The following is a 15,101-nucleotide window of genomic DNA, read 5'->3' as shown; positions in this document are numbered from 1 at the left end:
GAATATAAAAGCAGGGATGTGCTGCTGAGGCTTTATAAGGGTCTGGTCAGACCACATTTAGAATATTGTGAGCAATTTTGGGCCTCATATCTCAGGAAGGATGTTCTGGCCCTGGAGAGGCTTCAGAGGAAGTTCACGAGAACGATCCCAGGAATGAAAGGCTTAACATATGAGGAATGTTTGAGGACTCTGGGTCTATACTCGATGGAGTTTAGAAGGATGAGGGGGGGTCTGATTGAAACTTACAGAATACTGAAAGGCCTGGATAGAGTGGAGGTGGGGAAGATGTTTCCATTAGTAGGAGAGACTAGGACCCAAGGGCACAACCTCAGAGTAAAGGGAAGACCTTTTAGAACAGAGGTGAGGAGAAACTTCTTTAGCCAGAGAGTAGTGAATCTATGGAATTCATTGCCACAGAAGGCTGTGGAGGCCAGGTTATTGAGTGTATTTAAGACCGAGATAGATAGGTTCTTGATTGGTAAGGGGATCAAAGGTTACGGCGAGAAGGCAGGAGAATGTGGTTGAGAAACTTATCAACCATGATTGAATGGCGGAGCAGACACAATGGGCCGAATGGCCTAACTTCTGCTTCTATGTCTTATGGTCTATAGTGTCTTTCCAGTAGAAGTAAGTCCTGAGGAATGTCACAGAATTCTAATCAGACAAAAATGAATGATGTAGGAGGAGGCGATATCCAGGGTAGCCAAAAGCTGAGCTATAGGTTTTAAGGAGGGTTTTAGATCAGGCGAGCACCACCCTGTAACTGGGAATACAGTACACCAGCAACCCCTGTACCCAGAGGACGGTACCCCAGTACCCTCTGTGTCAGGGGGCTGTGTGGGGGGGGGGGGGGGTGGTCAGTACCCCAGCACCCACTGTACGGGCAAACAGTACCTCAGCACCCACTGTACCTGCAGACAGTACCCCAGCACCCAGTGGACCTGGCAGACAGTACCCCAGCATCCCCTGTACCTGTAGACAGTACCCCAGCACCTACTATACCCAGCGCACAGTACCCCAGCACCCACTGTACCCAGTACAGTACTCCACCCCTCATACCCAGCACACCGTACCCCAGCACCCACTGTAACTGGCAGACAGTACCCCAGCATCCCCTGTACCCAGCAGACAATACCCCAGCACCCACTATATCCAGCAGACAGTACCCCAGCTCCCCCCATACCCGGCAGAGAGTATCCCAGCACAGCCACTATACCTGAGGTAGTCGGTACCCACTCCTCCCTATGACACAGCGCAGTGCAGAGTTGAGGACAACAGGGGATAAATTTCAGAGCAGGGTGAAGAAGTTTAAAGGGAAAAGATTCTGCTGGCTCAGCTTCCCGCATCACCAAGCTGGGCTATTGAGGTTGCTAGGCGACCTGCTCCCACCACTTCCGCCCCGCACCAAGATGGCGACAGGGGCTGACGCCTTCGGGGGAGTGAGGCACCGCGCACCGCCCAGATGCGCGCGCAGCCCTGCCCCGGAAGGCGGGCGGCCGGGATTCAGATCCGGGTGATAGCGGCGGGTGACCCTGAAGGATGGGGTCGCATCTAGGGCGGCGGTACCTGACCGAGCCGGACATCGAGCCCGACCCCGGCAGCATCCCCAGCTTCCCGACCGACCTGGGCTTCCCTGAGAGGCAGGAGCGCGGTGAGTATCTCCGGGGTCCCCCGGAGAGGGCGATCAGAAGCATCCAGAGCATTTCGCTGAGTGACCGCTCTCAAACATCCTATAATAATGTAGTATTCTGCTGCTGAGTGACCGCTCAAACACCCCATAATAATGTAGTATTCTGCTGCTGAGTGACCGCTCTCAAACACCCCATAATAATGTAGTATTCTGCTGCTGAGTGACCGCTCTCAAACACTCCATAATAATGTAGTATTCTGCTGCTGAGTGACCGCTCTCAAACACTCCATAATAATGTAGTATTCTGCTGCTGAGTGACCGCTCAAACACCCCATAATAATGTAGTATTCTGCTGCTGAGTGACCGCTCTCAAACACTCCATAATAATGTAGTATTCTGCTGCTGAGTGACTGCTCAAAAATCCCATAATAATGTAGTATTCTGCTGCTGAGTGACCGCTCTCAAACACTCCATAATAATGTAGTATTCTGCTGCTGAGTGACTGCTCAAAAATCCCATAATAATGTAGTATTCTGCTGCTGAGTGACCGCTCTCAAACACTCCATAATAATGTAGTATTCTGCTGCTGAGTGACCGCTCTCAAACATCCCATAATAATGTAGTATTCTGCTGCTGAGTGACCACTCTCAAACATCCCATAATAATGTAGTATTCTGCTGCTGAGTGACCGCTCAAACACCCCATAATAATGTAGTATTCTGCTGCTGAGTGACCGCTCTCAAACACCCCATAATAATGTAGTATTCTGCTGCTGAGTGACTGCTCTCAAACACCCCATAATAATGTAGTATTCTGCTGCTGAGTGACCGCTCTCAAACACCCCATAATAATGTAGTATTCTGCTGCTGAGTGACCGCTCTCAAACACTCCATAATAATGTAGTATTCTGCTGCTGAGTGACCGCTCTCAAACACTCCATAATAATGTAGTATTCTGCTGCTGAGTGACCGCTCTCAAACACCCCATAATAATGTAGTATTCTGCTGCTGAGTGACCGCTCTCAAACACCCCATAATAATGTAGTATTCTGCTGCTGAGTGACCACTCTCAAACATCCCATAATAATGTAGTATTCTGCTGCTGAGTGACCGCTCAAACACCCCATAATAATGTAGTATTCTGCTGCTGAGTGACCGCTCTCAAACACCCCATAATAATGTAGTATTCTGCTGCTGAGTGACTGCTCTCAAACACCCCATAATAATGTAGTATTCTGCTGCTGAGTGACCGCTCAAACACCCCATAATAATGTAGTATTCTGCTGCTGAGTGACCGCTCTCAAACACCCCATAATAATGTAGTATTCTGCTGCTGAGTGACTGCTCTCAAACACCCCATAATAATGTAGTATTCTGCTGCTGAGTGACCGCTCAAACACCCCATAATAATGTAGTATTCTGCTGCTGAGTGACCGCTCAAACATCCCATAATAATGTAGTATTCTGCTGCTGAGTGACTGCTCAAAAATCCCATAATAATGTAGTATTCTGCTGCTGAGTGACCGCTCAAACATCCCATAATAATGTAGTATTCTGCTGCTGAGTGACCGCTCAAACATCCCATAATAATGTAGTATTTTGCTGCTGAGTGACCGCTCTCAAACACCCCATAATAATGTAGTATTCTGCTGCTGAGTGACCGCTCAAACATCCCATAATAATGTAGTATTCTGCTGCTGAGTGACAGCTCTCAAACACCCCATAATAATGTAGTATTCTGCTGCTGAGTGACCGCTCAAAAATCCCATAATAATGTAGTATTCTGCTGCTGAGTGACCACTCAAACATCCCATAATAATGTAGTATTCTGCTGCTGAGTGACCGCTCGCAAACACCCCATAATAATGTAGTATTCTGCTGCTGAGTGACCACTCAAAAATCCCATAATAATGTAGTATTCTGCTGCTGAGCGACCGCTCAAACATCCCATAATAATGTAGTATTCTGCTGCTGAGTGACCACTCTCAAACATCCCATAATAATGTAGTATTCTGCTGCTGAGTGACCGCTCTCTAACACCCCATAATAATGTAGTATTCTGCTGCTGAGTGACTGCTCTCTAACACCCCATAATAATGTAGTATTCCGCTGCTGAGTGACCGCTCTCAAACCCCCCATAATAATGTAGTATTCTGCTGCTGAGTGACTGCTCAAACATCCCATAATAATGTAGTATTCTGCTGCTGAGTGACCACTCTCAAACACCCCATAATAATGTAGTATTCTGGTGCTGAGTGACCGCTCAAACATCCCATAATAATGTAGTATTCTGCTGCTGAGTGACTGCTCTCAAACACCCCATAATAATGTAGTATTCTGCTGCTGAGTGACCGCTCAAAAATCCCATAATAATGTAGTATTCTGCTGCTGGGTGACCGCTCAAACATCCCATAATAATGTAGTATTCTGCTGCTGAGTGACCGCTTTCAAACACCCCATAATAATGTAGTATTCTGCTGCTGAGTGACCGCTCAAACATCCCATAATAATGTAGTATTCTGCTGCTGAGTGACCACTCTCAAACATCCCATAATAATGTAGTATTCTGCTGCTGAGTGACCGCTCTCTAACACCCCATAATAATGTAGTATTCTGCTGCTGAGTGACCACTCTCAAACACCCCATAATAATGTAGTATTCTGCTGCTGAGTGACCGCTCTCAAACATCCCATAATAATGTAGTATTCTGCTGCTGACTGACCGCTCGCAAACACCCCATAATATAGTATTCTGCTGCTGATTGACCGCTCGCAAACACCCCATAATAATGTAGTATTCTGCTGCTGAGTGACCACTCTCAAACATCCCATAATAATGTAGTATTTCGCTGCTGAGTGACCGCTCTCAAACACCCCATAATAATGTAGTATTATGCTGCTGAGTGACCGCTCAAACATCCCATAATAATGTAGTATTCTGCTGCTGAGTGACCGCTCTCAAACATCCCATAATAATGTAGTATTCTGCTGCTGAGTGACCGCTCTCAAACACCCCATAATAATGTAGTATTCTGCTGCTGAGTGACCGCTCTCTAACACCCCATAATAATGTAGTATTCTGCTGCTGAGTGACCACTCTCAAACACCCCATAATAATGTAGTATTCTGCTGCTGAGTGACTGCTCTCAAACATCCCATAATAATGTAGTATTCTGCTGCTGAGTGACCGCTCTCAAACACCCCATAATAATGTATTATTCTGCTGCTGAGTGACCGCTGTCAAACACCCCGTAATAATGTCGTATTCTGCTGCTGAGTGACCGCTCTCAAACATCCCATAATAATGTAGTATTCTGTTGCTGTGACTACTCTCAAACACCCCATAATAATGTAGTATTCTGCTGCTGAGTATTGTTCGCAAACATCCCATAATAATGTAGTATTCTGCTGCTGAGTATTGTTCGCAAACATCCCATAATAATGTAGTATTCTGCTGCTGTGACTACTCTCAAACACCCCATAATAATGTAGTATTCTGCTGCTGAGTGACCGCTCAAACATCCCATAATAATAGTCATTGTGTCCTTACCGGCCATCAAGCTTGTATCTATTCTAATCCCATTTCCATCACTTGGCCCGTAGCCCTGTATGCTATAGCATTTCAAGTGCTCATCTAAATGTTTCTTAAATGTTGTTAGGGTTCCAGCCTCTACCACCCGCTTAGGCAGTGTGTTCCAGATTCCAACCATTCTCTGGGTGTAAACATTTTTCCTCAAATCCCCTCTAAACTTCCTGCCCCTTACCATAAATCTATGACCTCTGGTTATTGATACCTACACTAAGGGGAAAAGTTGCTTTCTATCAATGCCCCTCTTAATTTTGTAGACCTCTATCAGGTCTCCCCTCAGCCTTCTCTGCTCTAAGAAAAACAGCCCTAGTCTATCCTGAAACAACCCTAGCTGAAATGCTGCTGTTAAGTGACCACTGTTCTTATGGTTATTGGGTAAGTTACCATGACAGTTTCAGGCTGCAGTTAATTAACATTTGACATTTTTGAATTATCTGGATGGGAGTATGGCTGCAGCCTTTTACTCCAGTCGATATAATAGTGTGTGTGCGCGTGTTTGTGTGTGCTGTGTTCTCTAATCAAATCGTCCAATTCCTGTCTCCCTGTGCAATACAGAATTGTTACAGCACAGCAGCAAGCCATTCGACCCTTCCTGTCTGCAGCGGTTCTCTGAATGAGTAATTTAATTAGTTCTCTCCGTAACCCTGCCCATTCTTTCTGTTCAGATAATAGTCTAATTCCATTCTGAAGGTTTCGATTGAATGTACGTCCACCACACACACAGGCAGTGCATTCTAGACCTCAACCACTCGCTGCGTGAAAGTTTTTTCTCATATGGCTTTTGCTTCTTTTGCTGGTTGTTTTGAATCTGTGCCCTTTTGTTCTTGATCCTTCCCACGAGTGGGAACAGTTTTTCCTTATCTACTCTGTCCAGACCCCTTTTCATTTTGAATACCTCTATCAAATCTCCTCTCAGCTTTCTTTTCTCCAAGGAAAACGGTCCTAACTTCTCCAATCAATCTTCATAACTGAAGTTCTTCATCCCTGGAACAAATCTCGTGAATCTTTTCTACACCCTCTCTAATCCCTTCATATTCTTCCACTTTAAGTGTGGCACCCAGAACTGGACGCAGTACTCCAGCTGAGGTCGAACTAGTGTCTTATACAAGTTCAACCTAATATCCTTGCTGTTGGACTCTATGCCCTTATTAATAAAGCCTAGAAACTGAATGTTTTAACTGCGCTCTCAACCTGTCCTGCCACCTTCAATGACTTATGCACATATACTCCCAGGTCTCTCTACTCCTGCACCCTCTATAGATTTGTCCCTTTAATTTTATATTGTCTCCATGTTCTTCCTGCCAAGATGAATCAACTCACATTTCTCGGTGTTGAACTTCATCTGCCACCTGTCTGCCCATTTCGTTAACCTGCCTGTCCTTTTGAGGTCCTACACTATCCTACTCATGGTTCAAATGCTTCCAAGTTTTGTATCATTTGCAAATTTTGAAGTTGTGCCCTGTAGACCAATGTCGAAGTCAATATATATCAAGAAAAGCAAAGGTCCCAATACCGACCCCTGGGCAACTCCACTTCAAACCTTCCTCCAGCCTGAAAAGCATTCATTAACCACTACTCTCTGTTCCCTGTCACTCAGCCAATTTTGTATTTTTGCTACTGTCCCTTTTATTCCATGAGCTATAACTTTTCCCACACTGTTTTGTGGCACTGTATCAAATGTCTTTTGGAAGTCCATGTACATCACATCAACAGCATTGCCCTCATCAACCCTCTTGTTACCTCTTCAAAAACTCCAACAAGTGAATTAAATATGATCTTCCTTCAAGAAATCCATGCTGGGTTTTCTTAATCAACCCATGTTTTGTCCACGTGACTATTAATTTTGCCCTGAATTATTATTTCTAGAAGTTTCCCCGACACTGAAGTCAAACTGACTGTACTGTAGTTGCTGGACTTATATTTACACCCTTTTTGAACAAATGTATAATGTTTGCAATTCTCCACTCCTCTGGCACCAGAAATATTATGGGCCTTGCCCCTGCAATTTTTACTCTCATTTCTTACCGTATCCTTGGATGCATCTCATCTGGTGCCTTATCAATCTTTAAGGATGGACAGCCTTCCCAATGTCACCTCCTGATCAACTTTAAACCATTCTAGCGTCTGAATTGCCTCCTCTTTCACCATAGCCTGGGTAGCATCTTCTTCCTTGGTTAAGACTGATGCAAAGTATTTATTTAATACCTTAGCTATGTCTCCTCCTCCATGTGTAAATTCCCATTTTAGTCTCTAATCGATCCTACTCCTGCTTTTATAACCCTTTTACTATTTATATACCTATAGAAGACTTTGGGATTCCCTTTTATGTTAGTTGCCAGTCTCTTTTCATGCTCCCTCTTTGCTTCTCTTATTTGCTTTTTCACCTCCCTTCTGAACCTTCCATATTCAGCCAGTTCTCAATTGTATTTTCCACCTGACACCTGTCATAGGCACAGTTCTTTTTCTTTATCTTAATTTCTTTCTCTTTTGTCACCCAAGGAGCTCTGGATTTGTTTGCCCTACCTTTTCCTTTTGAGGGAATATATCTTGACTGTGCCCAATTCATTTCTTCTTAGAAGGTATTCCTGTTCAGCTACTGTTTTTCCTGCCAACCTTTGACCCCAATTTATTCTTACCCCATTGAAGTTGGCTTTCCCCCAGTTAATTATTCTTACTCTGGATTGTTCCTTTTTCAGAGTGTTATGAAACAATGTTCACAGTCCACTAAGTGTTCTTCTACTGACACTTGATCCACTTGGCCCACCTCATTCCCAAGAACTAGGTCTAGCAGTGACTCCTTTCTCATCGAACTGGAAACGTACTACTGAAGAACATTTTCTTGAACATGCCCTCTCCCTGCCCTTTACACCACTATTATCCCTGTCTATGTTCTGATAATTAAAGGCCCTCATTATACAGGTTGTAGCTTTATTTTTGAAAAGATATATTTTATTATCCATAACATTTGTAAAATGCATTACAGATTTGCTTTATGTAAAATGCAAAATGATTCAATTCCTTTCATTACAGCATGTGGCATACTTACAATTACAGGTTATTTTTATAATGTGCGTTTGATGTCAAGCAAACAGCCTGAAGGGTTTTCCACAGCTTCCAGCACCTCAGTGTACTATGACAGGAGGGCCTTATACTCTGGTCTTTCCCCACTGAGCCTTTGCTGTGATTCACCCAAGCTTTAGTGTGCCCCTCAGCGCGTAGTCCTAAACTTTGGAATGCGCCAGTCTGCAATACTCGATCATTGACAGCTCTTTGCACTGGAAGACCAACAAGTTTTGGGCAGATCAAAAAGCATCTTTCACTAAGTTATCTGTGGGCTTTGTCTCATAGAGCCTGGCTTAAAAGGATTTGCTGATCTTTGGTATGTCTAGCTGTGATGACATTACTGAACTGTTGCCATCTTTCGGGCTGCTGATCACAGAGCTGTCTCTGTACCTTTTGGAAGAAAAAGCGCATATCTCATCCTGCTCCACGGAGCGAACTCTGGACCAAAATATGATCGTGGAGGCCTCTGACGCAAAGAACAAGGCTTGCTAGCTCTTCACCTCTGGGAGATCCTCCCTAATATTGATCCCATTGACTGCAGCAGGAACAGATCCTGCATGCTTTTTTGGAGTCAGGACAGTTCCCCTCTGTCTCTTTTCCGCTTTCTGAACACCTCTGAGGATGAAGAACCTCTTTATGTTCGCCTTGATCACTTACCACCAGTGTCAAGAACTTGGATTATTTTTTTCAGGGCCAGAGAGGCTGTTCACTAATTATCACTTAACAAGTTAAAAACTCTGTCACCCCAAATGCAGTAACCCTAACCTTTACACCTGTTTTTAGTCTGTAACTAGTGGGGAAAGTGCCTGAAGTTTGTGTCATTGCAGTCAATTCATTGCTGAGTCACTGATCGAGGACCGCAAGAGTGCATCCTGTCGAGGAGCTGGATATGTCAGCGACTTCTGCGTTTAACTGCACGTGCAGCTGCCAGGGGTTGCTCTGGCAGTACACTTATCCTTTAATAATGGAGAGCACAGATAGCCTCACCATTATTATTACAGAAAAATCCCAACCAGATAACTAACACACCATTAAACAGACAGACGGGTCATTAGAGATCCTCCAATTCTCCCCGTGTCCTGTCTAACTTCCATCTCTCAACCGCCATTGCCCATTCACTGGTCGATCACTGCATAGCTGTCTGCAGGATCTAGCTGTGCAGAGATTGACTGCAGTACTTGTGTGTTGAAACTGTGGTGACTAAAGTAATGATCCTATTCCACATAATCATGGTTGCGATGCTGGAAACATTGGCTTTGGTGAAGATGCTGGAGTTTGTTGGCCTGTCTCCCTACTTGACTTCGAGTATCCTGTGGAGACACCCCTGGTGGAAATTCTCCAATACCTTTGGTAGGTGACCCAAATCTCTCTGCCATTTAGAAGGGCGGTGGCAACAACAGCGTTTTAAAGTAAAGCCTTCATCCTTTCAAGATTTCTGTTGAAGACCGAGTTGCACAGTTTATGGAAGGCCCTGCCGGCACAGCTGATTCTGAGCTAGATCTCCTCTTTGATGGTGACCTTTTGAGAAACTTGGCTACCGAGATATGGGAAGTGTTCTAAAATCTCCCATCACTAACAATAGCCAGAGATGGAGGTACTTGTCACGGAGAGGGCTGGTGGAGGATTTTGGTTCTCGTTCGTGTTGAGTGAGAGACCAACCCTCTGCTTTGGAATGGAAGAGGTTGAGGGCGGACTGAATGTCACTCGCAGTGAGGGCCACAACTGCTCAGCTGATGACATATTGTAAGTTGTGGATGCACTGGAGGGTCATCTTTCTCAGCTCTCAGCCTGTTGAGGTTGGAAAGGGAAGTTTCCTGTTGTGTTGAAACTCGATCCTGACTCCTTGTGGGAGTTGGTCATGCATGAGTTCCGCGGCCAGGCTGAGGTAGATAGTGAAGAGAGTCGGTGCAGCAACACAGCTCTGATCACTCTGCTGGTCTGGCCATTGCATCCACGTGCCAAATGACCAGATCCCAACTTCACAATTTAAGAATGGCACCCCATCTCAAGGAGGAGAGAGAAAACGTTTCAGGGATACTCTGAAGGCCTCATTGAAAATGGGGCAAATTGACATTAGTGCATTGGAGGAACTTGCTGTTACTCATATCCTGAGTTAGCATCTCATCCGACAAGCTACAAAACAGTCAGTAAACTCTGACCTGTGTAAACTCTCCCACTTTCTTCCCTCTCCTGCTGCAGAGAAGTGAGCAGAACGCTGGCTTGAGATCACCCTTCCTCAGAGCAACTCTTGTCCTCTCTGTCCAAAGAGCTGTGGCTGTAGGAATGCCCTGCAAATCATGAAACCTGGCAAATGTCGTCCTCATTTCGCTGGATTGATGACAAATAATCCTATTGCTGCCATGAGTTTTCCTTTTTTTCCCCTTTCATGGGATGTGGGCGTCACTGGCAAGGTCAGCATTTGTTGCCCATCCTGAATTGCCCTTGAACTGAGCTTGCTAGGCAATTTCAGAGGGTAGTTAAGGGTCGGGAGTCACATATAGGCTAGACCAGGTAAGGATGGCAGAAGTGATTAGGTACAATAATCAACCATTGCTGAGACTAACTTTTAAAGACCAAATTTTTTTTTAATTAATTGAAGTTAAATTCCACTAGCTGCTGCGGTGGGATTTGAACCCATGTCCCCAGAGCACTGGATTATTAGTCTAGTGACACCACTGTCTCCCTTCATAACTGTGATCAGTTGAACCCAGGCAGAGCAGCGATAGATTCAGGGCAGAGTATTTGGAGCTGGTTAACACTGTGGTGAAGTACTGTTGCTGGCAGTGATGAGTGCAACTTAAAGGGATGGTTAAGAAAGTTGGAGCATGATAAAGCATCTTTCTGTTCAGTACACCACACTCTTCTACAGGTGAAAAACTACCTTTGGAAGACTTTGGCAATAGAAAACCAAGTGTTTAAAGGCTGCATAACTTCTGCCCTGCAGCTCAACACCTACAAGCACTTTCCTAGCTCCCTGACTGAACAACAAATTAAACTCAGGACAGTGAGAGTGTGAGGCTTTACGAAGGGTTATAGCTGGTGCGGTGGGTGCTGATTCTTCCTTTAAAGAGGGAGCTGGATTGGTTCCTGCCTGGGGGAGGGGGGAGATCGTATCACATCAGCGCCCACCACACCAACAGACTCTCCAGAATGCCTCATTGAGCTCAGGACAATCAGATGTAAAACATTTTCATAGATGACACTTAGTCTGCGTGATCTCCTGGACTGGCTTCGATTACCTGTTGGGGGCGGGGGGGGGTGGGTGTCGTCAGAGAGGAATTTTCCACATCAGGTGGCTGCAGAGAGAGGAGATGATAAGTATCTATTCAGGATGCCCCAGTCATTGTGGTATGAGATAGGACTGCCGCACAAGCTGCTCTTTTAACAGTTGCCAGCTTTGTTGTTCATATGTAACACTCCTGCCCTTTATAAAACATGCCAGCCACATTGAGGTGGACATTGTTGTTGGCAGCAACACTGCAAATAGCGATTTGGACAGTGTTCAGCGAGGATAGGGAATTCAAAGCGATTTTTTTTTTATTACTTTTGTTGCCTGCAGCCTCCGCTACTCCAGTGCTCTTCTGACCAGCTTCTCACCTTGCATCCTCTTTGATCTCACCCAAAACTCTGCTGCCTGCACCAAGTCCAACAGACACATCACCGCTGAGCTATGTTGGATGCCGGTCTGGCAATGTCTCCATTTTAAAATCCTCACTCTTGTTTCCATATCACCCTGTCGCCTCACCCTCCCTATCGCTGTAACCTCCTCCTGCCCTAAAACCCTCAAAATATCACTCAAGCATTGCTTGTTTTAAACGGCTCCACCATTGGCAGCTGTGCTTCTGCTGTCTAGACCCTAAGTCTGGAATTCCCTCCCTAAAGACCCTACTTAAAAGATAGCAATTTGGCTAACCCTGTCTTAATATTGGTATTATTTGTTCTTGTGATAAAGCTCCTCTAAAGCACCTTGGGTAGTTTTATTACACTATAAATAGACAGTATAAATGCCAGTTGTTGATAAGTGGAATTGTGTACCTGGGATTTAATATAATGACTTGAGTGTATGTGTCTCTCTCTCTCTTTCTCTCTCTCTCTCAGTGATGATTGCGACACAGCAGGAGATGAATGATGCCCAGTTGCCTCTCAGTCAGCGAGATTACTGTGCTCATTACCTCATCAAGTATATGAAGTGTAAGCGGGACATGTGGCCCAACTTCCTAGAGTGTAAACACGAGCGTCATGACTGGGATTACTGCGAGCACGAGGAGTAAGTTCACTTTTTTTTGCCCGAGGCGCTTTGCACTGTCCCTGGGGTGGTGGGTGGGCTGACTGACCCTCTGAAGCTAGCTTAAACTCCCCTCAGTCATGAATTGGCTAATGCAGGAGCCAGAGCTGAGCCACAGGCATCAAAAAAGATCCCTGCTTTGCCACCAGGTCTCTGCTCCACTGAGGAGGTGGCAGAACATATCCCTACCTTCAGAGTCCCAACTGGACCAGAGTGTGTAAGCTTCAGCCAGGCCCCTCCTTGTGAGAGCAGGATTCAGTTTGGTGGTGGTGCCCCCTTCTCGCTCCCATGGTGGAATAGCCATTTGTATTTGGGTTCAATTCGTGAAGAACAACCTCTTTGGATAGGTTCGCGGAGGACTGCTGGCACCCTTTCAATTACACTCTGGTGAGTGTCGGTACGGTCAGGATAGGAACTGAGGGAGAAATTGTTGGGGAGGAGTGGTGCAGGATTTATAATTAAAACCGAAAAGGTGGAAATCGCTAAACATAAAAGATCAAATCAAGGCAGGATGCTCGATCAGAAGCCCTCCACACTTTGTTGTGGCCTGGCCACAGTGGTACCTGCCCTGATAACCTGGCAGCACTGAGCTATACTGTCTGCTGCACATTACCCTGTGCTCGGGTGTGTGGAGCTCCATGTATCTACAGTTCCCAGGACACTGTTTGAATCTTTTAATTTTCCTTGTATCAGCTGCCAGTGGTCTTAGAGTAGCTGATAATCGATGGGTGCTCAGATATGTTTGTGCTACAAATTTGTATAAAAGTGGGCAGGTCTGTGCTAAAGCTGCCTCTCTGTCTGCTCACCAGACAGAGGGAGGGAGTTCTGAGATGACTGTTAGACTGCAGTGCAATGTACCAGTGGCACTGCATGGCAGAACGCCAAAGATGTGTATGGATATCAGATTTGGTTATCCCTACTCCGTTACTTATCTGAGGAATACCTCACTGTCGCACATCTGTGTACCTATTATCTGGGTTTAAAGAGTGTTCTGGGTTCAGGCACCACACTCTAGAGACTTGAACACAACGATCTAAGCCCCCCCACTCCCAGTGCCGTGCTGAACTGTTGGAGGTTACTTCTTTTACACGAGATGTTGAATTGAAGCTGTCTGTCCTCCCCGTTGGACATAAAAGATCCCGTGGCACTCAGGAGTTTCCCCTGGTCGACTGGTTATTAATGTTTCTTGAAGCAGTAACAGATTAACTGCTCATTTCTTGACTCTTCCTGTGTGTAGTTCATTGCTATGTTTTGTTTCAAGGCAAGCAGCAGATTCTGTCTGAGTTGAGGTTTCATCATTTGTTATGTTACAAATATTTTAAAAACAGCCCAGAGGGGAGAGTCCAGCCCACTAACCTAATGTGTTCTCTCCCCAGTTATGTGATGCGTATGAAAGAGTATGAGAGGGAGAAGCGCCTGCTGATGAGGAAGAAGAAAACAGAGGAGGTGCAGGCAGCATAACATGCTTTCCTGGACCTGTTGAGTAACCTGTGGCTCAGTCTCCCTCTGGGAACAGCATCCCATCTGGCCAAGATGTCCTAGCTACAGTGTGTGATGAATTTATTTTGTATATAATTCTAATATCTCTTGAAATCAATAAAACATCAAATTATAAACCTAACCTGTTGATTTCAGGCAATCTCCTGTATTCTCTTCCTCCAGGTCCTTCTGTTCCTGCCATACTATTCACTAACATATCTCTTGTCTGATCATGTGGGTGGGTGTATACATGATATGTGGGTGTAAAGAGCAAGTGTACATGACCTCCTCAGTTATGGAGGACATCATAGCTGAGCGCAGTCCTGTTCTTGCTACACTGGCTTCCTAGTTCCCAGAGATGGGGAAGGAGCAGGACCTCCATATCCCCCCCTCTCCGCCCACCCGCATCAACCTGTCCCTCCCCAACTCAGTGGTGAGGGGAGATTCTGTGCCATTTTTCAGATTAAAGGGACTGCCCTCTTAGTTGGCATGAGTTTCCATCACACACATCTTGTTGGTTATGGGATGTTGCTGTGCATAAATTGGCTAAACTATTTCCTACCTTACAACAGCCATTACATTTTAGAACATCAGGGTTGCGACTTCACAACATCTTAGCACTTCAGAAAGAGTTATTGAATCCCTTGTGCCTTGCCTTGTCAAAGCTTCCAATTTGGCCCATTACAAGTACTCAGCTGTCAGGAGATCCAAGCCACCTTTGTGTCTGCTGCTGCCCAGCAGAGCTGCTTGAGCACACAATGTGAGAGAGACACAAAGGACAGGACTGAATAACACTCCACAAACTTACAGCCTTCCCTTTCAGCTGCAGAGCCTCCAGTATCTCAGCCCAACATAATTGAAGCAAGTAGCTAGATAAACACAGGCAGAAGATAGGATAAAAGCAAAATACTGTGGGTGCTGGAAAAAACTCATCAGGTCTGATAGCATTTGTGGAGAGAGAAACAGAGTTAATATTGAGTTCGTATGACCCTTCTTCAGAGCTGAAGAGAAGTGGAAATATGATTAAATTTATACTGTTTAAGGGGGGGTGGAGCAG

General features: G+C 45.3%; 1 protein-coding gene across 1 annotated transcript; it reads left to right on the top strand.

Annotated features, from left to right (window-relative positions):
- Nucleotides 1–1,475: 1,475 nt before the first annotated feature.
- On the top strand, nt 1,476–14,186 carry ndufb7 (NADH:ubiquinone oxidoreductase subunit B7). Its single transcript, XM_041177249.1, has 3 exons — nt 1,476–1,651; nt 12,379–12,547; nt 13,942–14,186. The coding sequence occupies exons 1-3, from the start codon at nt 1,540–1,542 to the stop codon at nt 14,024–14,026; spliced, it is 366 nt and encodes a 121-aa protein (XP_041033183.1). The 5' UTR covers nt 1,476–1,539; the 3' UTR covers nt 14,027–14,186.
- Nucleotides 14,187–15,101: the final 915 nt, after the last annotated feature.

Source organism: Carcharodon carcharias, chromosome 30, assembly GCF_017639515.1.
Source record: "Carcharodon carcharias isolate sCarCar2 chromosome 30, sCarCar2.pri, whole genome shotgun sequence".
NCBI classification, from domain to species: domain Eukaryota; kingdom Metazoa; phylum Chordata; class Chondrichthyes; order Lamniformes; family Lamnidae; genus Carcharodon; species Carcharodon carcharias.
This window is presented reverse-complemented; position numbering and strand designations above follow the sequence as displayed.